General features: G+C 36.0%; 1 protein-coding gene and 1 long non-coding RNA gene across 2 annotated transcripts in view; both read left to right on the top strand.

Annotated features, from left to right (window-relative positions):
* Positions 1-293: 293 nt before the first annotated feature.
* On the top strand, positions 294-3,877 carry LOC109163967. The gene is made up of 3 exons (XM_019312701.1): positions 294-910; positions 1,022-2,301; positions 2,964-3,877. The coding sequence occupies exons 1-3, from the start codon at positions 294-296 to the stop codon at positions 3,875-3,877; spliced, it is 2,811 nt and encodes a 936-aa protein (XP_019168246.1).
* A 22,142-nt stretch (positions 3,878-26,019) lies between these two features.
* Positions 26,020-27,902, top strand: part of LOC109164006 — a 19,644-nt gene continuing 17,761 nt past the window's right edge. The window contains exon 1 of the long non-coding RNA XR_002051372.1: positions 26,020-26,029. This is a non-coding gene — a long non-coding RNA (uncharacterized LOC109164006). The remainder of the gene's footprint in view (positions 26,030-27,902) is intronic.

The following is a 27,902-nucleotide window of genomic DNA, read 5'->3' on the forward strand; positions in this document are numbered from 1 at the left end:
TTTACTTGTTTTTCCCAGGCACTGTCATTTTCTATGCAATGTTTACCCTTCCCAACTTCCTAGCAGTTATTTTTTTTCTTTCTTTTCAGTAAATCTATCTATAAAATCTCCTCTGTAAGCTTCTGTTTGAACATTGAAGATTTTATAAAAAAATACTATCCTGAGTTTTGTTATCTTTGCTCTAGTTGTTTTTCTTCTCTTGTTCCGTCCTACATCAGTTTGGTATCGGAGCCATTAATTTCCTGGGCTACGAACGAGATAGCGAATTTTCCTCTCTATTCGTTGGTCCTATAATGGCACATGGTAGCAACAACGGAGGAAACAATCAGACCACGAGCGGTGACCGTGGACTAGATGCCCTTTGGGCAGCTTTTCAAACACAAGGAGAGAATGTTAACCGCGAGTTTCAAGAAATTCGCAACATCCTCACCAACTTATGCTTAAGACTCGATGGAAATGGTGAAGCCCCCGCGGCCGCACCCCAAAGAAGGCACCAACCTCCGGGTGGAAGAGCACAGGGAGTCTTACCGTTGGGAAACCCACCTTTTGGCGATACAAATAGCAGTGACTCTGAAGATGAACTCCAAAATCAAGGTGCCCAAGTTCACAGACAAAACCATTATCAGCCAAAGGCTGATTTACCATGTTTTAATGGAAATTTGAACGTAGAAGCCTTCCTTGATTGGTGTTACGAGGTTGAAAAATACTTTGACATGTTGGATATTCCTGAGGACCGCCAAGCTAAATATGTTGCCCATAAATTACGTGGAGGAGCCGCTGCTTGGTGGGAGGTCACTCAAAATAACAGGAGGAGGCAAGGGAAAATGGCGATCAACACATGGAGAAAAATGAGGAAGCTTATGTCAGGAAGATTTTTACCTCCTGATTATCAACAACAATTATTTCAAAGGTACCAAAGATGCTCACAAGGATCCCGAAGCGTGAACGAATACACATAGGAGTTTTATCGTTTGGGAGCTCGTTGTAATATCTCTGAAACCCCAGAACAACAAACTGCCAGATATATCAACGGGCTGAGGTTTAATATTCGTGAGAAAATGACATTAACACCTATCTGGTCTGTTGATGAAGCATTTAACATGGCAATACGAGCAGAGGATATTTTCATGCAATCTAACCAACGAAGGCAGTATTCCAACTCTGTTCCCCGAGGACCTTCAGTACCACCCATGCGAGGTAACACCTCCAACCGACCTATTCCTATCTCACCCCACCCGACAACATCCAATGATGTAGTTTCATTGAGGAATCCTCCACAAAAACAAAATAATGAGCAACCCACACGGAGTGCAGCACCGAATCCTTATGCCAAGCCCATGACGGGTAAGTGTTTTAAATGTGGGGAGCCAGGGCACCGTTCAAATGAATGTAGGGCACGACGATCGGTTAACTTGGTTGCCGAGAATACTGATGACCTTACTGAAGGTGAAGATTGTAATGAGAACATTGAAATTGCTGAAGAGGATGGTGAGCATGTAAGTTTTTTCATCAAGAGGATCTTATACACAACTGAAGAAAAAGGGCCAGTCCAACGCAGTAATATTTTTCGGGCATATTGTAGTATCTTGGGGAAGGTGTGCAAACTCATCGTCGACAATGGGAGTTGTGATAACATTGTCTCTCGGTCTCTTGTGCAACACCTCAATCTCCGCACCGAGCCACACCCAAGGTCGTATAAGTTAGGTTGGATCAAAGAGGGCCCATCGGTCTCAGTTACAGAAATTTGCCACGTCCCTATCTCAATTGGGAAGAGCTACGAAGATACAATTGCGTGTGAAGTTATAGACATGGATGTCTGCCATATTCTTCTTGGTAGGCCTTGTCAATTTGATGTTGATGCAACTCATCGCGGACGACAGAACGCTTATGAATTTCTTTGGAATAATAAAAAGATAGTTATTCCACCTGCTACATGGGACGAAGCCAAAGATAAAAGAACGTGTGCCATCACATTATCAAACAGATGGAAGGAATTTTTGAATGAAGCCCGGAAAAGCAAAATTATTCTGGTATTGGTTGCCAAAGAACAGATTTTTGAAACTAATGTCATACCTTGTGAGCTCCATTCCTTGTTAAAAGAATTTTCTGATGTTGTGCCTGAGGACCTCCCTGACGGCTTACCACCTCTACGGGATGTCCAACACCAAATAGATTTGGTCCCAGGTTCAAGTTTGCCTAACCTTCCACACTACCGCATGAGCCCTACTGAAAATGAAGCTTTGAATAAGATGATTGATGAGTTGTTAAATAAGGGGTTTATTCAAGAAAGCAAGAGTCCATGTGCTGTGCCTGTTCTTCTTACTCCAAAAAAAAGATGGCAGCATGAGGATGTGTGTTGACAGTCGCGCCATCAACAAAATAACAGGCAAGTATAGATTCCCAATCCTGCGAATTGATGATATGTTAGACCAACTCCATGGGGCAGCAGTGTTTTCAAAAATTGATCTAAGGAGTGTCTATCACCAAGTTCGAATAAAGCCAGGAGATGAATGGAAGACAGCTTTCAAGACGCGTGATGGTCTCTTCGAGTGGCTCGTTATGCCGTTTGGGCTATCCAATGCCCCAAGCACTTTTATGCGGCTTATGAATCAAGTCTTGAAATCATTCATTGAGAAATTTGTCGTTGTGTATTTCGACGATATTCTGATTTATAGTCGAAGCCGTGCTGACCATGAGAATCATTTGAGGATGGTTTTAAATGCCATGCGAGAACACAAACTCTATGCCAATTTAAAAAAAATGTTCATTTTTTACTACTAAATTAGTTTTTTTGGGTTTTGTGATTAGCTATGAAGGAATCCAAGTGGATGAAGGAAAAGTGCAAGTTGTTAAAGACTGACCAACTCCAAAGACTGTGAGTGAAATTCGGAGCTTTCTTGGATTAGCAAGTTTTTACAGGCGGTTTATTAGAAATTTTAGTTCCATTGCTGCACCCTTAACAGATTGTTTACGAAAGAGTGGATTTCATTGGGGTGAAGCTGCTGAGAAAAGTTTTGTAGAACAAAAAAATAAGCTCACTACATCACCTGTTCTCGCCATACCGGATTTTTCTAAACTTTTTGAAGTGGAATGTGATGCCAGTGGCAAAGGTATTGGAGCTGTATTATCTCAAAATCGGAGGCCAATTGCTTTCTATAGTGAACGTTTGAGTACGGCACGAGAACGGTGGTCTACATATGAGCAAGAACTTTATGCAGTGGTTCGGGCCTTGCGTACATGGGCTCATTATTTGCTGCATCGTGACTTCCCAATTTATTCAGACCACGAGGCCTTGAAATATTTTCGCAGCCAGAAACACTTGAACAAAATGCATGCCCGGTGGGCATCGTATCTTGAGCAATTTTCATTCCACATTCAGCACAAATCAGGTACAGCCAATCGCGTTGCGGATGCCCTCAGTAGAAAAAAGAGCTTATTAATCACATTACAGGGTGAGATTATTGGGTTTGACATCCTAAAGAACCTGTATGAAGAAGATGACGATTTTAGTGACATATGGAGACAAGCTTTGCTTCATGACTGCTCACAAAATTTTCATATTTCAGATGGGTATCTTTTCAAGGGTAACCGATTGTGCATACCACGAACATCATTAAGAGAACAACTCATTCGGGATTTGCATGCTAGCGGACTTGGTGGTCATGTTGGGAGAGACAAAACTATTGCTGCTGTGGAGGAGCGATTTTATTGGCCTCAATTGAAAAGAGATGTTGGTTTATTTGTGAAACGTTGCTTTGTCTGCCAAGCATCAAAAGGTCATTCGCAGAACACTGGATTGTACATGCCATTACCTATCCCTGAAGATATCTGGGAGGACTTGTCCATGGATTTCGTCCTTGGGTTGCCACGAACATAGCGGGGAGTGGACTCTGTCATTGTTGTTGTTGATCGTTTCTCAAAAATGGCGCATTTCATCCCATGCCGAAAGACTTCTGATGCTGTCCATATTGCTAGATTATTTTTTCAGGAAATTGTACATCTTCATGGTGTTCCACGTTCTATCATGTCCGATCGTGATGCAAAGTTTCTGTCACATTTTTGGACTACATTATGGAAGAGGTTCGATGCAAGTTTGAAGTATAGTAGCACTGCACACCCGCAAACAGATGGCCAGACCGAGGTCACTAATCGCACTCTTGGGAATCTCGTTCGCTGCATCTGCAGTGGCAACTTTAAACATTGGGACTTCGCCTTGGCTCAAGCTGAATTTGCCTACAACAATTCTGTTCATGCATCCATTGGTCGCTCACCCTTCTCTGTTGTTTACAGGAAGACCCCAAAACATGCTGTTGATCTTCTCCGTTTGCCTTCTACAGAGAAAACACATAAGGTGGTGGACTCCATTGCAGACCAGGTCTAATCTGTGCAAGAAGAAGTCCGAACACAATTGGCAGCTTCTAATGCTAAATACAAGGCTGCTGCTGACAAGAAACGTCGCCAACAAGTCTTTAATGTTGGAGAAGATGTTTTGGTTTATCTTCGAAAAGAACAACTTCCGGCTGGTAACTATCATAAGCTCTTCCCGAAGAAACATGGCCCCTTCAAGATCCTAAAGAAAATCAACGATAATGCATATGTGGTGGATATTCCTGATTATTGGAAGATTTCGAAAACATTTAATGTTGCCGATCTGTTCAAATTTTACTCTGCAGATGACCCGCTGTATCCAGACACCATTAACTCGGGGTCGAGTTCTTCATCCGGTGGGGGAGAATGATGGCGTGCAGACCATTTACATTTTCATTATGATGGCCACAATTTGCATGCATGTGTTTAGTATTTATTGTTTACTTGTTTTTCCCAGGCACTGTCATTTTCTATGCAATGTTTACCCTTCCCAACTTCCTAGCAGTTATTTCTTTTCTTTCTTTTCAGTAAATCTATCTATAAAATCTCCTCTGTAAGCTTCTGTTTGAACATTGAAGATTTTATAAAAAAATACTATCCTAAGTTTTGTTATCTTTGCTAGCTCTAGTTGTTTTTCTTCTCTTGTTCCGTCCTACATCACTACCAAAGATAAGAAATCTTCGCTGGAATTGAATTAACTCTTTAAACTGACATTTTTAGTTCAGAGAGTAATAAGAACGATTAACAATATCAAATAACAACTATTAATATCCAAAGAATGGTATAAACCCTTTTAAACACAAGTGTTATACATACAGCAAAACAAATGAGCGATTGATAATTCTCTTCAGTTTGAGCAATCATTATTGTGTAGAACATACTATCAAATAATGTACATTTAGTACACAAATAATATTTTTAATATATTAAAAATGTATATTGTATTCAGAAAAAGTACATTATTTGAATACTTAAAATACATTATTTTGTATATATAATGTACATTCAATACACAAATAATATACTTTTAAAATATTAAAAATATATTTTTTATTATAATCCACATAGCATTGTGTCGATCATGGTACATACCATAATTTGCCCAGTTTGAGGGCCAAACTCCTGTCATCTTGTGGAAAAATAAAATATTATGAAAATGTTAAAAGAAATAAAAATAAAATCATAAGCCTTAGGGGTAGTGCGTGTGGAGTGTTGATTACGTAAATTTGTGTTAGGCAACCTAAATTATGATGCACGTTAATCATAAGTAGATTACAGGTCATTAGAGCATTATAAGTTCTACTTTGATTTGTTTTTATTTCCTAATTTTTTCCACTGGGGGAGTATCCCCAAGTCATGGAAGAATGAAAATACGTATGGAGAAAATACATGCCCGCAGGAATTCGCCAGCAAAACATGGACATTAATTTAAGAATGATTTGGCAATGATGGCTTATCCAAATCGACAAATTTCAAACACGCATACACTAACTTTCTATTACAACACGTTTGGTTCACGGAATGAATTTTGAGGTAATAGGAATGCTATTCCATAAGGAATGGAATAGGCAAGGAATAGAATAGGAATTGTATTCTATTGTTTGGTTCGCGGAAGGAATAGACTTTAGGAATTACATTACAGTGTTTGGTTGATTTAAGGAATATAAATGAAATATGTTTCAAAAGACATAAATATCCTTATAAAAATATGTGATGTTGACGATGGTGGTGGTGGTGGCGGCGGTGGTGGTGGTGGTGGTGGCGGTGGTGGTGGTGGTGATGGTGGTGGCGATGGTGGTGGTGGTGCTGGGGTGGTAGCGGTGGTGGTGGCAGTGGCAGTGGCAGTGGTGGGGGCGACGGTGGTAGTGGTGGTGACGGTGACGGTTGTGGCAGTGGTGGTGGGGGCGGCGACGGTTGTGGCGGTGGTGGTTCTGGTGGCGGCAGCGGCGGCGATGGTGGTGGCGGCAGTGGTGGCGATGGTGGTGGAAGCGGTGGCAGTGGTGGGGGCGGGGGCGGTGGCGATGGTAGTGGCGGTGGTGGTGGGGTGGTAGTGTTGGTGGTAGCGGTGGCAGTGGTGGGGGCGGCGACGGTTGTGGCGATAGTGGTGGTGGTGGCGGCGACGGCGATGTTGGTGGTGGTGGTGGTGGTGGCGGCGGTGATGGTGGTGGTGGCGACGACGGTGGTGAAATAGGATAAATTTATATATAGGATAAAAAAATTAGGTTAAAGAAAGGGGTAAAAAAGGAAATAGATTCTAAACCTATTCCTGAGCGTTCAGTAATAGGCTAATACCAGGGGGGCCCTAGTAATAGCTATTACCTTATTTGAGGTAATAGGCTATTACCAGGAATATTATTCCTGGTAATAGAAATGGTTACCAAACACAGGAATAGGCCTATTACTGGGAATGCTATGCCATTCCCGGCCTATTCCGTGAACCAAACAGACCATTAAGGATTTAAGTACCGCATAATAATAATAATAATAATAATTATTATTATTATTATTATTATTATTTTATATATATATATATGCTGTCTAACTACAAGTTTCCTTAATAAAGCTTTTAAAGTAGCTGCATTTCTAATATTCAAATCCAAAAAAAAACTTGTTAAATTGAAAGAGACAACATGAGTTTGTCCGAGCATTTCCAAATCCTTATATACATATATTTAGCCCGTGTCACTTCCTAGGTGTTAATTGGTATATCCTACGGTTGTAAAAATTGAATAAAATAATTTATTATCATCATTTTATGAAAAATATAATAATCACGTATCAAATAACTAGTATATGTATTATGTGTGATGCGCAAAAAAAAAAAAAAAAAAAAAAAAAAACATTGATGCTCAATGTTAAACTATGATATATATATATATATATATATATATATATATATATATATATATATATATATATATGAGAGTTACTCCCTAATAAAAATTTGTGGACAAATTCAAATTATTAATGATTGAAAATTAAGGGAGAAAAACATAGTATCAGTTTTATAAATATTAACAACTTTAAAAAGTTTGTAATATTTATGAAAATTTTCTCATTTTTATTTATTTTCTAACTTTTGATTAACTAGATAGATGGATAAGATTAATTTGTATTTTTTACATGGAGCATTATTTTCATACGATCCTTTATACACACACACACACACACACACACACACAATTTTTATAAATTTAAATAAAAATGGTCAAATAAGTCATTGAACTAATAGCAATACCGCAATTAGGTTCCTGAATTAAAAAATGTTTTAATTAGACCCTTGAACTTGTAAAAAAGGTCAATGAGTACTTTTAGCAAGTTACCATAAGGTAACTTACCGGCTAAACATGACATGCGACTCTTTTAGGTGATTTGGAGCTAAGTTGTTTATTTTTAGAATGATGTGGTGTAGTAATAATAATAACAATAACTAATATATAAATTCAATGGTTTGTTTGTAAATTTTTTAAATTTAGAAACCTACTCGTTCGGGGCGTATTTGACTCTTTTTCTTATATTATATAATCTAATACAAGTATTTTATCATGACATTAATATTTTATTCCGTAAATTTAGAACTATATATATTCATTAAATCTTTTTTACGCTACTCAATCATCAATAATCAAGCATTAATACTAAGTAATTTTTATGCAGTATTAATTAGAGTTGAGAAAAGCCAAGAGTAGGGAATATGAAATTCATAGACATTAATGAGATTAATATTGACAAGGGGAAAATTAAATGAAATGGAATATTCTGGTCTGTTTAGAAGGGTTTTTGGAATCTAAGTACAACCTTCCACGTAGGATGTGCCGGTGCACCTTACTTTGTGACTGACAATGTTATATGAGTGGGGTTTATCCCAACATGACTAAATGAGAATATACATTTTTAATTATTAAAATAAATTATTGATATTGTAATCATTTTTCTTTAACAAAAAATTACCATGGCAGTGGGTACTGAATAATAATAATAATAATAATAATAATAATATATATATATATATATATGGTCGCGTTCAGGTGCGAATAAGTGCTCAGGAGAAAAATGCGAATCAATCAACGCGCGTGGGGGCCACGTGTCAGCATTCATTGATCGGGTGTACCCACTTTCACGTATACGTGCACCTACTTTCGCCTACAAGTGCATGTAGTTTTTGCCAGCATTCATTGATCGGGTGCACCTATTTCACCTACAAGTGCACCTACTTTCGCCTGCAAGTGCATGTAATTTTGCCTTGTTAACATTCATTGATCTGAGTTCAGCGGGTAGTAATACCCCTGAAAACCACTCGCAAACATTCATGCACCTATGTGCAACTACTTATAACTATAGGTGCAACTACTTATAACTATAGGTGCAACTACTTTCGACTGCAAGTGCATGTAATTTTGCCTTGTTAACATTCATTGATCTGAGTTCAGCGGGTAGTAATACCCGTGAAAACCACTCGCAAACATTCATGCACCTAGGTGCAACTACTTATAACTATAGGTGCAACTACATATAACTATAGGTGCAACTACTTAATTATAACTATATATAGGTGCACTTAGTATTGATGCTTAGTGTAAATTTTACTTGCACTTATAATACATTTTACTTGCACTTTGATTATCAATTATTTACGAAAATGCCACTTCATTTTTTTTAATCCATTAGATCTGGACACGTGTCGCGCGGTGATTCAATTCGTTCGCATATTCCCTCCTGGGCGCTTCATTCGCACCCGAGTGCAATTATATATATATATATATATATATATATATATATATATATATATATATATATATATATATATATATAATAAGTGTGAATGAAGATTATACATACCCATTAAATTTTTTTTAATATATTATGCTATAAAAGTTGTACTTTACAATATTTTGGACAAACATACCCCTACCGTTATAATTTCCGTTATCTTTTCCACTATTGTTAACATGCACATGCATCCACTATATATTTTCTTATCTTCTTCAATAATAATAATATATACACATTATATATTGAAGTTATATGTTAGTTATTTTCTAAAATATAAATATCAAATTTATAAAAATAATTTACATTATTACTCCGTATTATTATTATTATTATTATTATTATTATTATTATTATTGTTTAGAATAATTTAAATATCTAAATTTAAATAATAAAATTTTAATATAAAGGACAAATATTAGACACCTATTTTTTGCGCATCGTCGCGCATAAAAAATACTTTTATATGTATATAGGGATGCACTCAGGTGCGAATAAGTGCCCAGGAAGGAATATGCGAACGAATCAGCGCGCGACACGTGTCCAGATCTAATAGCTTAAAAAAATACGGTGGCATTTTTGTAAATAATTGAACATTGAAGTGCAAGTAAACTCACTTACAAGTGCACCTAATTTCACCTATAAGTGCATATAATTTTACCTTGTTAGCATTCACTTCCCGCAAACATTCATGCACCTGGGTGTACTTATAACTATAGGTGCAACTATTTATAACTATAGGTGCAACTATTTATAACTATAGGTGCATCTACTTTCACCTGTATGTGCATGTAATTTTTCCTTGTTAACATTCATTGATCTGAGTTCAGCGGGTAGTAATACCCCTGAAAACCACTCGCAAACATTCATGCACCTAAATGCAACTACTTATAACTATTTGTGCAACTACTTAGAACTATAGGTGCAACTACTTAGAACTATAGGTGCAACTAGTATTGATGCTCAGTGTAAATTTTTACTTGCACCTATAATACATTTTACATGCACTTGTTATACATTTTATACATTTTACTTGCACTTCGATGTTCAATTATTTACGAAATGCCACCGCGCTTTTTTAAAAAAATCAGTGTTTCTCATCCATTAGATCTGGACACGTGGACGGACAGAATTCATTCCTATTTCGCTCCTGGGTGAAGGATTCGCACCTGAGTGTGTGTGTATATATATATATATATATATATATATATATATATATATATATATATATATATGCATAAGATACTTGCCTCTAGTCAGACAAAGGCTACCAGTGTGAAATGTTCAGAAAATTAATAAAAATACATCAATGAAGTTAGAGATAAGTTAATAATTTCTAAAAATATTACTATTTTTTTCGTATTGAATTTGCCTCATAATATTCATTTGTTGGCATAATAATAAAACATAAATATTTATTAGTTGCTCATGAATTGACTAATTTGACCTTCACGAAGTACAAAATTAAAGAATCTACTTAATACAATCAAATTTAAAAAAAAAAAAACATTAATGAAGCTAATAAGTATGTGATATCGCTTCAAGAATGATTTTTATGAAATAAATTTAACGAGAAAATGTAACATAACTCTTTAGTTTAACTAGCCAATTTAATTGGTGGTTAATTAATTCTTTGGGTGATAAGAAAATTTAACACCTACCGTCACTATTTAATTGTACAAAATAGTAAATCTTGCTGCTAAGCTACTAAATTATTGATTATTTAACTTGTATCAGTACCATATTCTATGGTGAGATCACTTTCTTTTGTTCCAACAAAAATATAATAAATTAACAAGACATAATAATATAAGAACAATAAATGGATGAGTTGGAATCCCATTTTGATGTGTAGATAACCCATGTCCTATATAATATCCATTATTTGCTTTGTCATGACAAGGAAAACACACTTCAATCCTGTTAATAAATTAAATAATTGTCCATAAGAATAATAAGCGGGTAAAATATGATTTTCGTATTTTAATTTACTTTTTTTTTCTTTCTAATTACATCTTTTCTAGCTTTAATAATAATAATAATAATAATAATAATAATAATAATAATAATCTATTTATTAGTCAGATGCAACGTAACGAACAACTTTCACGTTTCAGTTATAACCTTAAGACCTTGATCGGGTTTAAATCGCACTAGTAGAAATAATAATTTTAGTGAGATGGTGTAATATATTATTCTTTCTTGAGTTATTTAATTCGCCCATTTCACATCATCCTATTATTTAGTTAATTTGATTAAATTATAATAAGATTTGGTCATTGCAAAGATGCCATATATAAATGATATCATTTTGAACATTAATTATTTAGTACAAGAATTTTATTCACATAATATTTTATCAATAATATACTCCCTCCGTCTTTATGTGTCGGATTCGGTATATATACTAGACTTGACTGAAGTTATTTACAATTTAATTTTTATAATATTAAGTTTAGAATTAGTATGTGAAATTTATATATTTAGAAACTACATGAAAAGTACTATGAAACAAAAAAAAAAAAAAATCAAATTTAAAAATTATAAGTAAATACTAATGAAAATAAGCAAAGAAAAAAGAGTTAGTTTAACCAATGAATAATAAATAAAGACGTACAAATAAAATGAGACAGATGGAGTATATGTTTGCAAACTATTTTGGCACATCAATCATATCAATAGCAATGCAAAATAAATTCAAATCATATCGGCTAGTCTTGAAATATTTGGTTTATAATGTTAATTATTTTCAAGTAATTATCATGTTTGGCTATGGAAGCCACATTACTAAATAAATAAATGTTCAAAGAAAATGCATGTTGCAAACAATCTTTGCACATGCGGCTACACTTCAACAAAATTTCAATATGTTTTCGGTCACTTCACTACTGGAAATTCTGAAATTTCCGACCACCTGAAAGTGATCTTAAATCAAGTTGAAAGTCTTGTTCCGACTACTTTTGGTATCCGGAAAAACCTTTGTTGCTATTTCCGACCACTTTTTGGACTTTTTAGTATCAACTTAATTTAAGATCATTTTCAGGTGGTCGGAAATTTCAGAATTTCCAGTAGTGCTTGTAAATTAACTTACTTACAAAGAGTTAATCAAATTAAACTGTATTAGCATGTATAAATGTATAATTATTTTGCATCTTGAAAGAAAATATTTGTTGTAAACGACCTTAATTTACACACACTGATATAATTTTTTTTATAAATTTCTAATTTCTTTAATCACTTATAAAATAATCAAATTAAACTGTATTATATTTATGTGTCAAATGTAAATACGTTTAATATTGTCCAATCTTGAGACAACGTAGTCAGCTCGATCACGACACAGCCAAGCTAGAGATATGGACGATGTGGACGAAAATAGCTGTCGATTGAGAAGATGAAGAAAAAAAAAAAAAAAAACCCATTCAAAAGAGCATATTTTGGTAGGTTTAGACTTTTGAGTTCCATTTCACTTTCAATTAAAGTGAAAAAGTTAAAATTGAAAAGCAATGGTCGACTAATAAAGAATTGATTGATGCACGGCTGTGATGTTTCTCTACCACTTATCACTTCTAGCTTTCGAGCATCCAGACAAACAACAACTTAATAAGCACCTCAAAATATCTTAAGTGCTTATCATCTGGCAACCACAATATCACCTACAAATTATATTAACAATGTTCACACTTAATTTACTCACCTTTTTTTCCACTTTCTTTTTTGGAGTGAGGAGAGAAACCATTGCTACTATCAAATAGTGTCTACTAGGGAAACTTTGTTCCTACGTAATGACTCTGTTTGGTAAATGATTGTTAGTGGATAGCTGTTAACTGTTAGCTGATTGGGTTAATTAAAGAGTATAACTAGTTGATAACATTAGCTAATTGTAGAAAAGTGTTTGGTAAATTAGTTGTTAGCTGATAGCTGTTGGTTGGTATAATTTTTTTTTTTTAAAAAAAAAAACGAATTGAAAAAGTTGCTTTGAGTACTTTTTTGAATTTTAGCATTTTAGAGTTACAAAAAGTTAATTAACCAAACACTAATGTTGATTTTTGAACCAAGTCAAAAAATTAATAATGGTCAAATAAACCAAAAGTAACTGATAAGCTAACTATTTTACCAAATAGGACCACTAACTCATAAACGACACATGAGAAGTAAAATCGCACTAGTTATAGTACGACCTTATGTGACGGGCTTGACCAAGAGGGTATTGACAAGAATTGAATCTGTGACCTTTAACTATACCGCTTGTACGAGAGTCTTGCTTCACCCACTTAACTAGCACTTTCGGCAATAGTTATGATGTAACAACGTCGTTTAGACTAAAAACGCGCGTCCCATTTTAAAAAAAAAAAAAATCAGTTTCGATTCCCCTCAACAACATTATGTTGTTCATTCATTGTGGATATTTAGTTCATTCATTCACTGTGGATATTTAGTTCATTCATTGTGGATATTTAGTTCATTCATTGTGGATATATAATTCAAATTATGCACACACAAATAATACTATTGTCGGGAATCAAATCTAAATTTTTTTTTTAGTGAGACGCGCATTTTTATTCAAAATAACGTCGTTTTTACAACCGTGTACACCATGCACAGCATAATTTGCTCACTTTCGGTGCCTTACGAGATCATGTAGTGGGTTACCTCTGGCCCAGCAATTAAGTGAAAGGTTCCTGAACTAAAACGAACTAAGATTTAAATATTAACGATTGTAGTTGTTTATATATAAATATTTAATTTAATTTCATTATCGTTAATAGACCAAAAAAACAAGAAGAGAGAAAAATTATATTGAATGTAAGTTTATTGTTCTTGTTCCTGATAATGTGAAAGAAGATAAGACATCATTCCTATTATTTGTTGCTGAAAATTGTTCTGACGCAATAGCTCATTCCATGGATCTAGTGTAAGTGTGAATGAATGCAAGCAAGCTATGCAAAGGGAATTGGGAGCAATTAATCACAGGAATGTGTATATGAAATAATGAGCAAATTAAAATATGCCTATTATTAGCCAAATTATCAAATTGCTAGAGTATAAATAAGTAAAAGATGAAACCGAAGCCTAGTTCGATGAAGGATTTACGCCCTATCGCTTTGTGCAACGTTCTATACAAGACTGTGGCTAAAGTATGCGCGAACAGGCTAAGGCCGCTACTGGATAAGGTTATATCTAAAGCACAGAGTGCGTTTGTGCCCGGGAGGTTAATTACGGACAACATTTTGCTAGCTTTTGAGGCACACCATTTCTTGAAACGAAAAACACAGGGGTTGGTGGGGTGGCGGCCCTGAAGATAGATATGAGTAAGGCATATGACAGGGTCGAATGGCGGTTTCTACGGGCTGTTATGTTGAGGATGGGTTTTAGTGTAAGATGGGTTGACATAATAATGGAAACGGTATGTGGTGTGCAGTACCATATTTTATATGAGCAGAGGCAGTTGGGGCCCATTATGCCAGGGCGGGGTCTACGGCAAGGTGACCTGCTTTCGCCATACTTGTTTTTGATGGTGGTGGAGGGGTTGAGTGCTTTAATAGAAAATCGGATGAGGCGGGGGTTGTTGCATGGGATACGGGTCGCGAGAGGGGCACCACCAATTTCTCATCTGCTGTTTGCGGATGATTGTTTCCTTTTTTTGCGTGCGAATTCTGAGGAGATTATAAATATGAAATTGGTTCTGGATTTGTATGCTGGGGCATCTGGCCAACTAGTAAACTATGACAAGTCCCAAGTGTGCTTTAGTGCGAACACCGATCAAGCTAGCAGGAATGCGGTAGAGAGTGTCCTTGGGGTGCAGCAGGGGGATACTTCGGGGAGGTACCTAGGTTTACCCTCGATGGTGGGAAGGAGTAAGAGAGCAATTTTGGGCTTTTTAAAGGAACGTATACTTGCTCGGGTCCGGGGGTGGAACACACGGTTTCTGTCAAGGGCCGAGCGTGAGGTGTTGTTAAAGAACGTTTTGCAGGCCTTGCCAAGTTATGCTATGATGGTTTTTTCTTTGCCTTTATCTTTGTGCAGGGAGATAGAAGTATATTAAATCAATATTGGTGGACTGGCAAAGTTGTGGGCACCTCGGGAATTCGATGGAGGGCGTGGAGGGCAATGTGTGTTCCTAAGGCCAAAGGCGGATTGGGGTTTCAAACCTTGCAGGAGATGAATCTTGTTATAGGTTACTCACGGGGGAGGTGTAAACTGATCATGCTTGGAATCGAATTTGGCACTTACAGGTATCTCCGAAAGTTCGTGTCTTTGCCTGGCAACTAGCAAAGGAAGTCCTCCCAACAAGGGAAGCTTTGGCCCGTAAACGTGTTGCATGTATGGTTCTACGTCATATGTGCGGCAACGTTGATGAAACGAATGCTCATTTGTTCCGTAATTGCCACCATGCACGTGCATTATCGGCTACGTTTCGATTGCCGGTGTTGTCTCATGATCACGGGTGTGCTGTAGAAGGGTTTTTTGAGCAGTTGATGCACCTCAAAAACGATATGCTGCCAAAGTTTGTGATGATATGTTGGGCTTTGTGGAAAAGTCGGAATGCAACTGTGTGGAGAGGGGTGCAGTTTAATGGTGCCATGGTAATGCGTGAGGCGGTGAGTTATTGGGAGAATTGGAGGGTTGTCCAGGTGGAGGGTGGCGATGTACAAATTGAACTTGCAGTTCGGGTTACTTGGGCACGGCCAGAAGTAGGGAGGTTGAAGCTGAATTGTGATGCGGCCTTAGACGCTGGTAGTAATCTAATGGGAATGGGGTGGGTCTTGCGTGATGACGAAGGTGGCTTTTTTGCGTCCAAGAGTTTGCAAGTATGTGGACAGTATACGGTGGTAGAGGCTGAGGTTATGTGCATGCGAGAGGCTTTGTCTTGGCTTCGTAGCACGGGAATGGGTGAGGTGGATGTTGAAACTGACTCGCAGTTGTGTTATAAGGCGCTGAATGCTGAATCTTTTTTCTCTGCTTTTGGTTTTTTGATTGATGCTGTAAGACAAGTTGTCTGATAAACGGGTCAACTTTGCATTTGTTAAACGATCTGCGAATGGTGCAGCTCATGCTTTAGCTAGGGGTGTCGTTTCTGTTAGATGGTCCGCCCATCTTTCTTGTTCCGATTCTTGATGCTGATTTAATGAATTGAGTTCTGTTTCTAAAAAAAAAAAAAAAAAAAAAAAAAGTAAAAGATTAAAGCGTTGCTAGGCGGAATGTATTCCTGCAATTCAAGTGAATTAAATCTAATGTGACATTTCAATTCATTTTCATTTAAAAAAAAAAAAAAAAAAAAAAAAAGATCAACTTTTGAATGGTAACTTTTGCAATTCTAACAACTAGCAACTTTTTGTCCTTTTATTAACTTTTTTTTTTAAAAGACAAATTAAAATTTGTACTTTTTCTTTTTAATAATAAATTTAATTATTATTATTATTATATTATACTTTAAATGAATTAACCTTTTTGTCCTTTTATTAACTTTTTAAAAAAATTAAAATTTGTACTTTTTCTTTTTAATATTATTATTATTATATTATACTTTAAATGAATTAAAATTGTTGGAATGCAGAGAAAATAATAGTGAATTGCAAATACACCTCTAACTTTATGTAATAAGTCAATTAGGCCCTTAAACATATGAAAATTGCAATTAGACACATTAACATATTAATTTAGTGTGATGACACCCTCTATAAGAAAAAGGAAAAATGGTCAAATACACCCTCTAACTTCTTTGTGACTGGTGACCGTTCGCCAGTCGCCAATTACTTTTTTGCCTAAATTTCGTCGGAAAGTGGCTGGAAGCGAATGACTTGTGATAGTAGGTCATTAATAAGTTTTTAGACTTCATTGTATCAAAATAAATTGTTGATGGGTGTAATTGCACATTTAAAAAGTTTAGGGGGTTAACTGACTTTTCAGCTAAAGTTCGAGAGTCTATTTGACCATTTTCCCTATTATATGTGCTCTCTAACTTTATTCCCATAAAGAAGGGGTATATAAGTATTTTTTTTGTTGGTAAAAATAATTGAAAAAACTTTTCAAATACTTTTTACCATAATGTTTTTTTATTGATATAAAAATATATATATCTATTTTAATTAGTTATATTAAGGTTCATAAAAAAGTGACAAAATTAAGTAAAAGATATTAAATAATCTCTCCTTAAATTGAAAGGTTATTACATTATGATATGTATTTAAAAAAAAAAAAAATAGTGGCTTACTTTTCATAGTGGATTGAAAAGTGCGCAAAGATTAGGAGTAATAGATGTTAAATTACTTTTGGTAATCTTAATCAATTACCAAAGAGACCAATTGATATTTTGATACAATGGATGTGGAGTCAAATTTTTCACAGGACAGCAAAATTGATTGAGAAATCCAACCTACCTTTTGTCTTGTCTCATAAAGTTGATAAAAATAAGGGAAAATGACACTTTTTCCCCCTAAGTTATATACTTATAGCACTTTTTTCCCCTCAATTATTTATGTAAGCACATTAGCCCCCTCAATTATTTTAAAAGTGGTGGTTTTTCCCCCTGATATATTAAATTGACATTTCTACCCTTAAAGTAAATATTTTATTTATTTTACTTCTCCAACAAATTATTGTGTATATGTAGCAATGACCACGGTTCGGTTCGAACTGAACCGGACACTATAGCAATCGAATTAAAAGTTTCCGGTTATGATTCAGATCTAGAATCCAATATTTAGATTTCAATTTATTAAATTTATGAACCAAAAAAACTGGATCATGAACCGTGAACCGGCGGTTTCGGATCCGGTTTGTGATTTTGAACCGTCTTTATTTTAAATTTTATTTTATTTTTTATTTTAAAATAGTCTAAATTCAACAATAAATGTATTTTATTTTTTCAGTTCGGAACATGAACCGACCATTTCGATTTGTGATTTTAATAAACTCTAAATATCGCGTTTTGATTCTAAATTGTAATTGGAATATTTTGGTTTGGTTGCTATAATATCTGTTTGGTTTGAACCAAATTATAGTAATAATTTGTTGGAGAAGAAAAATAAATGAAATATTCATTTTAAATATTTATTTTAAGGGTGAATATGTTCATTTAACATTTTAGGGGGGAAAAGAGCCACTTAAATAATTTAGGGGGAAAAAGTGTTATAAGTATATAACTCAGGGGGAAAAAGTGCCATTTTCCCTAAAAATAATGACAAAATTTATAAGTAGATTCTAACGTTTTTCTCACTGCTTTACCACGATTTTCACATGATGAGCATCATAGCCATCTTTGGTGATTTGTTGGGGCTAAAAAGAAGATGAAGATGTCTCGGGACAAAATTAATTTATGTGAGAAAGTTCATGTAAAACTATGTACTATGATGAGTTTATTAAAAAATTTATATTTTAATTAAAAAGTATTGAAGAGATTCATGTAATAAGTCTGAAATTATTTCACATAATAAGTCCGGTTTACTTTACATAATTCATCAAATTGTCCACTTTTTATAATTATTATTGAAGATAACTTACAACTAGAGTTAATTTCATGCATTATTTATTTTTGAGTGTTCACAAATTTATTTACATTTTTTTTTAAATTAAAAGACTAATTGCGTTATGAGTATAAGTTCAAGAGCGTAAACCGTTAACTAAGAGTAGTAATTTTTGTAATTAATTAATTCGTTTTTTTTTTTCTCTAATAGCTCCTAAACCTTTAACTAAGACTAGTACTTTTTGTAATCTATTGATTCTTAATTTTGTATTGTAATTTTGGCCGTTTCTAATTGAAATTAACCAACCGTACTTAATATATTGATATCCAAGAGTACTCTCGTCATGTACTCATGTGTTGGCATTGCTATCATGAGTAAAATCTTATTGGTAAAAATCCAACATTAACTACTTATTACATGATATTTTAAAACTTTAACCACTTTACGACAACCAATTTTAATTAATATTTTTTTATTTCATTTAGAACTTAAAAATTTAGAAACAAAACACACTACCACAACTCTTTTAATTTTTAGGAATAAGGGTCAAATAGGCCACTGAACTGCACACAATAATACAATTAGGCCGCTGAACCTAAAAAACCTACAATTAGGCCCCTGAACTAACCAATTTCATTCAATTTGTCCATTTATCAGGTTTCTCAAGTTGCTAACAGGTTACCCCTCCACCTAGGATGCATATGTGGCATTTAAAAAAATTATTTTTAAATTCTTTTTTTTGAACACCTTAAATTAGTTTTTTTAATGTTTAATATAAAAACTAAAATAATTTTTTTTTTTTTGAAAATAAAATCCAAGCCCTGTACGACTTAACAAATTATTTTATTTTAAAAAAAAATTAAATTTTATTTATTAAACATTAAAAAAAACTGATTTGAAAATAAATTATTTTAGTTTTTATTTATTAAATATTAAAAAAATAATTTAAAAATAAATTATTTTTTTAAAAAAAAATGCCACATATGCATCTTATGTGGAGGGGTAACTTGTTAGCAACTTGAGAAACTTGAAAAATGGACAAATTGAATAAAATTGGTTAGTTTAGGGACTCAATTGTAGGTTTTTTAAGTTCAGTGGCCTAATTGCATTCCTGTGTACAGTTCAGTGGCCTATTTGACCCTTATTCCTAATTTTTATTAATACATTTTATTTTATTTAATTAAACATTTAGAAACAATATTAAAAACATTAATTTTATTCAAATAACTTTACAATATATTTTAAAAACTTTCAAACTAATTTTATTTCATTAAATATTATTTTTATTAATATTAGCATGCCTTTTATTTTATTTTATTAAATTCAAAAAAATTTTAAAAATTATTTTTATTCCAGGGACCTTACAATATAATTTTAGAAAGTTACGAACTAAGTATATTTAATTAAACATTGCTTCCAAATGTTCAAAGTTCCTAGGATAAAATTAAATTTTTAATATTGTTTCAAAATATTTAATTAAGTAAAATTAGTTTGAAAGTTTTAAAAAAGAGTAATTCTACATGTACTTTCAATTCATACTCTCATTTTCTACCCCATATGATTTGGCATGCTTTGATTGCTCAATTTAATAGTATAGGGGCCATGATGTTTATCCACTCTTTCTTTTCCTTCCTCCAATGAAATTTGAACACAAGTGAAAGTAAAAGTTAGGAGTAAATTTTTGGGAGTAAATGAAATATTTTTCTAGAAATATATTGTAAAGTTCTTAGAATAAAATTAATTTATTCGAATTATTTTTTCTAGAAGCTGATTCAAATTAAAGAACTAAGAGAGAATTGAAACTAGCTAGAATGAGGTGAGAAGGTAAGTTAAAGAAGATAATGACAATTTGAGAGAAAAAGAATGATGAATTGTTTATTGAGTAAAAATCTTTTTTTTTTTTTTTCATAACTGCTAAGCACAAACTTTTTTTTTTTTTTTTTTTTTTTTGTGTGCAAAGGAACGCCTCATGGAGCCTCGCTAGTAGACTCTCTGAATCATGGCCCTACCAGCGTCACTCTGAAGAAGTGCAGCATATTCTGATATCTACCCCATCTTTGATATCATCCTCTTGCATTCTGCCACTATGGTTTCTAGATTCTCATAATCTTGAGAGTCAGCTAGCATCACATTAATGATCGCTTCAGAATCCAGATCCACCATTACCTTGTCCCACCTCCTCTTAACAATAAGTCGTAGTCGTTTCCTTAGACCCTAAACCTAAGCCAGATAGCTAGAAGTGGACCCAATGTTGACCAAGAAACTCAAAATCCAGTTCCCCCTATGATCACGAAAGAGCCCTCCGGCACTAGCTATCCACCTACTCTTTCTGGCACCATATGTGTTCAGGTAGATCCCTCCTTCATCTGGAGGAGTCCAACGAACCCATCTCACCACTTTGTTTTTGTTGAAAAGACAACTTGAGTCTTTGTCAAGCTTAAAATCTTTTTGGACCACGTCTCTCGGCTCCCTCCAAGCATGCCTGAAGACCCACTTATTTCTACCTTTCCAAATTTCCCAAAACGTGCAGAAAAACTTCGTCGGCCAATTCATGTTGTGTTGATACCCAAGTATTGTGCTGCAATTATCCTAAATCCAAAGTGTCACCGGCATCAGCAAGGAGCGCATGTATCCCTTCTGGTTCTCGCACTATTGCCAATACTCTTCAGCAAACTGGTAATTTTGGAAGAGGTGTTTCATTGATTCTTCCTCCTCCCCACACTGGGGCAGCTATCATCGCTAGTTAGGCATCTTCTTTTTTTCGTTCTGCGTTGGTGAGCAATCTCCCTTTGGCAATGCACCACAAAAAGATTTTAATCCTTTCAATACACCTTAGTTTCCAAATCCGCTCCATGTCACCAGAGTTTTCCAAATTTCCACTAATAAGGTTGTAGGTAGACTTGACTGTGAAAGGAATTTTCATAGTGGATTGAAAGGAAAGAATGGAGTTTGAGAGGAAAAAAAATTTCTCCTTTTTTATTTGAGTTTGTAAAGGTAAGTTTTTTTTTTCTTCTATCGTTTTGGTAGCCTTGCCTCCGTCCATGCAGTCGGCGGCAAAACCTCCGGTAACCCTTCCTTTTGAGACGGGGGAAAGTGTCAAGGGCGGAGCAATGATGGTTAAGCAGTTTCAACAAACCAAGCGGTCATTTCCAAGCATGGGCAAAGGTGCAGCGATGGAAGGAGACAAATAGGAGGCATACTTGACTGTGAAAGCCCCTCAATCCCCTTGAGGCTAATTTAACATATCCTTCGAATGGTTCCCTTCTAGAATAGGAATCTCACAAATTTTGTTCACAAGGGCGCACGGGAGAATTTCTTGCAAAAAATCCAGATTCCAATTGTGAGCATTAGTAATAAAATCACTCACCTTAGCTATCACAAAATCATTCGGCACCTTCACATCACGTTCTAGCTCGAGCGGTCTTTCCCCCACCGACCAGTCAGACTAAAAATGAAGTGAGGATCCATTTCCAAATTTCCACCTAGCTCCCAGCTCAACAACGGACCTCCCCTTGATGATGTTTTGCCATCCCCAAGAGTTGTTGACAGTCACTAGGTTGTGAAAAAAATTGTTATTCGGGACATACTTATCACGAAGAACTTGCACATATAGCTTGTCCCAGTTGGTCACCATCTATTAAGCGAGCTTAGCGAGTAATGCTAAGTTTGTGTCTTTGGCCATATAAAGACCAAGGCCCCCATTCTCCTAGGCGCGCACACTTCCTTCCAACTAACGAGATGGATTTTCCTATTATCATTGTCATGACCCCAAAGAAAATCTCTACAAATTTCGTCAATATTTTCACACACCCTCATGGGAAGAGCAAGACATTGCTTGGTGTAGGTTGGCATTGTTACAAGTGCGGACTGGACAAGGACCCTCTATCCTACCATACTTAGCGAATTTGTTTTCATCTCATGTTCTCTAGAATGTGATCAAAAGTACTATTAGTAACTCTTTGTTGAAGAATCAGAATCCCCAAATTTATATCGCCCAAGTTTTCAGTGATAGGGATGTTGGCAATCTCACCGAAGCGCCGTTTGGTCATATTATCAGTGTTAGGTGAACAAAACACAAGAGACTTAGATAAATTAATTCTCAAACCTAACATTATGAGAAGTTCTCCATCCAGTTCATTGCATCTGATTTTCAGTAGCTACCCTGAGAGCATCAAATAATCTACGAAGAATAGGTGGGAAACCCCAACCCCTCATCGGGACAACTGAATGGGTTTCTACCCACCCGCCTAGACTTGCTCTTGGATATGCCATTCCAGCCTCTCCATGACAAGAATGAAAATGTACGGTGATAGCGGATCACCCTACCGTAACCCCCTTTTTAGACGAATGGGGGTGGGGGTGGGGGTAATTTCTCCCCATTCCATAAAATATAGATGTTTCATTCCAAGATTGAGTACATGATGAGTCTAATATAATTTTCCAAGAACCCAAACCCTCTGAGGGTGGATTCTAGAAACTCCCAATCCAAGCTATCGTAGGCCTTTTAGAGATTCAACTTCATCACCATAGTGCCTACTTTACCCCATTTCTTTCTCATAGTGTGAACTACCTCCTGAGTGAGAATAACGTTATCCAAGGTGGATCTACCTATTAGGAAGCTATTCTGATGAGGCCCAATGAGACGTTGCATCCAAGGTCTCAATATGTTGACAAGGACTTTAGAAATCACTTTAAAAGCCTACATTGAGAAGGGTGATGGGAGGAAATCCCCTACGGTTTCAAGCCTATCATTTTTGGGTATAAGCATGATAAACGCAATCAGCCAGATTAGTAAGAACTTTCCTCGTGGTAAAGGTTAAGTTGACAAGCCTTCGTGAGAGACCCTCCATCCACCACGTCCCAAAAGTGTTGGTAAAAGGTAGTCTGAATCCCATCCAGGCCTAGACTCCCGAACCGCTTCATCCCAAAATTTGTTCTTCTCACCTCCTCGATAATATGCCGACCTCATTAAGGAGTTTGCCTGGTTTGCACCGAGACTAGGACCCAAATAATCCCACCATTCAGTCGTCGTCTCTTGAGGGACCTTGTCAAATAGACGAGAAAAAAAAAAAAACCAATAATATGATTACACAAAGTATGAGTATCGGAAGTCCACTCACCTTTGGCTTTGAGGAATCAAACCCGCCCCATGTTCCTCCTATTGCTAGAGACTTGTGATAATAATTGGTGTTCTTGTCACCATCCCGGATCCAATCCACCCTAGATTTTTGGAACCAAAGAATCTCCTCTTGATCCAAATTCTCATCCAGTTCTTTAATCAGTTTCTTTTAAAGGATTGAAGCCCCGAGTAGTGTTATAGAGAGGTGAGTCCTGAATGCCCCTAATTCGTGCCTAAATCCTTCTTTTTGTTTTAAAGATGTTGCTAAAAAATTCGTGGTTTCAGTCTAAACTTGTTAAGGAAAGAAATCACATGTTAAGGAAAGAAATCACAAGTGTTGAATATTAGGAAAGTTGTCTTACTTTCCTATTCTCTTCCTTTCCTATTCTTATTAATTAGTAGTTTCCTAGACTAATTTAGTATCTAGTTTAGTATATATAGAGGTCCATAGAAGTATAGAATATACATTAAGAGAGAGACAATCTAGTGTATTCTTTCAATATAATCTATTCTCTTGTTCTTTGTTCTCACATATCTTGCTTCCGCCTAACTGGCGGGTGGTGGATATTTTCCACCCGCCAGTCTCTCAAATTCTGAATTTTTAACATGGTATCAGAGCTTTTGGTTTATTATACTTGTGGATTGTGTTGTTTGGTTAATTATTGTGGGTCCATTAGGATTAGTCTCATATTTTGGTATGAGTTGAGTCGTTGTAGCTTGTCCAATGTCAATCAGTCCAGGCGCTGCAGTGATGGGCACACGGATGCTAGGAGGGATGCGGACCTAGCATATGCCACGGCAGTTATGGGAGGCTGATGGTTGAAGAAGAATTGGTTCGGGTTGAACCAATTGTCAGGGTGCTGCATGCATGGGCAGCACGGATGCTAGGAGGGATGCGGACCTGGCATATGCCACGGCAGTTATGGGAGGCCGATGGTTGAAGAAGAATTGGTTCGGGATGAACCAATTGTGTGCACCAGGAAAACAGGAAAACACTGTGTGGGCAGCGTAATGATGGTTTGTGGTCGAGAGGCAGGAGCACTGTGGTGTTAGGCAAGTGTTGATAACAGTGTGCGGTGTGAGTGGCAGGTGCGCTGTGGTGTTTGGCCTATTTTTTGGCTTCGTGAAGCTTAGTTTGTGCAACAGATTGAACGGTGGACTGATTTGGCACAACGTGGTTTGAAGATTTGATCAAGTGGTTTGAGACATGGGTGTTGATCTCGAAGGTTATGACTCTAGATGTGAAGTCCTATGGCTCATGTGATATATTTGTAATGTTATGGAATATAAATATAATATTTGGAATCTCTATAGATTAGGCAGTCTTAGAGATTTAGACACGGAGGTCGTCGACGCTGACAAGAGGGACGCTAGCAACAACGTCAATCAAAAGTCTCTTATTCCCAAGTTGGGCATTTCTCTGTTACATGCTCCAACTTGAGGGAGGGTGTTAAGGAAAGAAATCACAGAAATCACATGTTAAGGAAAGAAATCACAAGTGTTGAATATTAGGAAAGTTGTCTTACTTTCCTATTCTCTTCCTTTCCTATTCTTATTAATTAGTAGTTTCCTAGACTAATTTAGTATCTAGTTTAGTATATATAGAGGTCCATAGAAGTATAGAATATACATTAAGAGAGAGACAATCTATTGTATTCTTTCAATATAATCTATTCTCTTGTTCTTTGGTTCTCATATATCTTGCTTCCGCCTTACTAGCGGGTGGTGGATATTCTCCACCCGCCAGGTCTCTCAAATTCTGAATTTTTAACAAAACTCATCGTGGTGACTCCCTCCACTACCTTGATGACATCCCCCTCGCTTGCGAACCAAGCTTTTTTCTAGACATCCTCATAATCTCTCATAGTTAGCTAAGCTCAGACTGGTCTATTATTTCTAGGTAGCTCTCCAACCTCATCTACGAACATGAGAAGCGAGTCCTGAATGCCCCTAATTCATGCCTGAATCCTTCTTTTTGTTTTAAAGATTGCCAAAAAGTTTGTGGTTCCAGTCTAAACTCATCGTGGTGACTCCCTCCACTACCTTGATGAAATCCCCCTCGCTTGCGGACCAAGCTTTTTTCTAGACATCCTCATAGTCTCTCCTAGTTAGCCAAGCTTAGATTGGTTTATTATTTCTAGGTGGTAGCCCTAGGGTTTAGTAGATGCTAGCCTTAGTATCCTTCCTTATTTTTGGATTATTGTAGTTCTGATGTAGCTAGACTACCTCCTTTTGTTTGGTACTTAGACTCCGGGGTTCATATACCCCTTGATGATGATGTTTGAGCTGTGACTCGTTTATGATTGTAGTTTTAGCCTGTGCAGTTCTCGAGGGTGGGTAACTATGGCGGTGACACTCTCTTAGCATGTTTTGGGATTTATTATATATATATATATATATATATATATATATATATATATATATATATATATATATATATATATATATATATATATATATATATATATATATATCCTAGTTTATCTTTATTCCGCTATGTTTGTCTTTTTAGACTGCTAAAATCTAAGTTTTAAAGTTAAGAAAAGGGGTGTTACAGGAATGTCAAGCTGCCTTGAGGATTTGAAAAAGTATATCCTGACTCCTCTTTTGCTATTAAGCCCAAGGAAGGCGAAATTCTATTCTTATATCTTGCCGCCTCCTAGAAGGTAGTCGGATCAGTGTTGGTTCACGAGGATGAGAAGATACAATTGCATGTGTATTACGTGGGGCGGACAATGAAAGGAGAAAAAATTAATTATTCACCACTTGAGAATGTAGCTTTTGCCTTAGTCATCATGGTTCAAAAGTTGGTCCCCTATTTCCAAGCTCACCAAGTTAGGGTATTGACCGACTTACCGCTGACAACGTATTGCGCAGTACTCAAGTGGGCGATATAGCTCACTTAGTACGGGATAGAGTATGCACATCGACCATCCATCAAAGCTTAAGCCTAAGCCAATTTCATAGTCAAATGCTCTGCTCAGTCAAGCGATCCTCAACCGGCCTATGTACCCGACGAGCGCGGAGTGGTGGGAGATATACACTGATGGGGCTATTAGTGGTCGGCACTGCGGAGGTAGCGTGGTTGTCACTACTCAGGTGGTGATCCAGTAAACTCTAGCCAAGACCCTTGTTTTTGCTTCTAGGAAACGAAGTTGAGCGTCCACTAGACCCGAGTAAACTCTAGCCAAACGAAGTTGAGCGTCCAAGTAAACTCTAGCCAGTCTGATTGATACATAGACTAATGGGTAGGATTTGGGTATCTTACATGAGCTCTTTGGTGATGAGGATGTTGGGGCCATCTTGAGAACCCCGATTTCACGGACCATGAGGATGGTTGGTTTTGGCCTGGGGATTTGCGTGGTAACTACACTGTACGAAATGGGTATAGACGGCTAGTCGGAAAGTTTGTGGAATCTGGTGATGGCTTTTCTACTTGGAATACAATTTGGAAGTTGATGTACCATAGGTGCCGAAATTTCCTATGGAAGGCAACTCGCGATGTTCTCTCGACTACATTGCGCCTTACACAATGATGAGTTGAGGTCCCTATTAATTTCCCTATTGGTAGCCAAGATCTTGAGTCTCTAGTTCACATTTTTTTACCATCGCCCCCTGGCTAGAACGTGTGGCTCTCTTTGCATGTTTAACAACCGGACGAGGGGATGGATTGTGGGAGTGGTTAAGCCATGCTTTGGGTGTGTGTGTAAGCATTGAAAAATTTAAATAATATTATTGGATCGTGGTGGATAATTGGTTGCTAAATTAATTACTTTAATTAAGCTAATTGGACTAATATTTATTTAATCGGTTAATTAAATGGCCCATTAAATATTTAGTTGGTTTAATTACTTAATTAAATGTAATTGGATGTTGGATTGTTTGGCCCGAGATGATGAAATATTTAATCGAGTTGGACCAAGCTGCTTGAATGAATTGGGTTGCCTAATTAGCAGGCTTGACTTGGTCTTGGCCCACTAAAATTATATGTGGGTTATATAATTTTGAGGAATTTGAATATTTGATATTATTTGGAAATTTAATGAAATCATGAACCTGGATGCAATAGAGTCCGATACATTCCTTAATTTAATTAAAGAAATTAAATTAAATAAGGAATTAAGAGTTGGTTGGAGATTTTCTCTCACCCTCACCACTATAAATAGTGGTTTCATTTT

Source organism: Ipomoea nil, unplaced genomic scaffold, assembly GCF_001879475.1.
Source record: "Ipomoea nil cultivar Tokyo-kokei standard unplaced genomic scaffold, Asagao_1.1 scaffold3054, whole genome shotgun sequence".
Taxonomy (NCBI): domain Eukaryota; kingdom Viridiplantae; phylum Streptophyta; class Magnoliopsida; order Solanales; family Convolvulaceae; genus Ipomoea; species Ipomoea nil.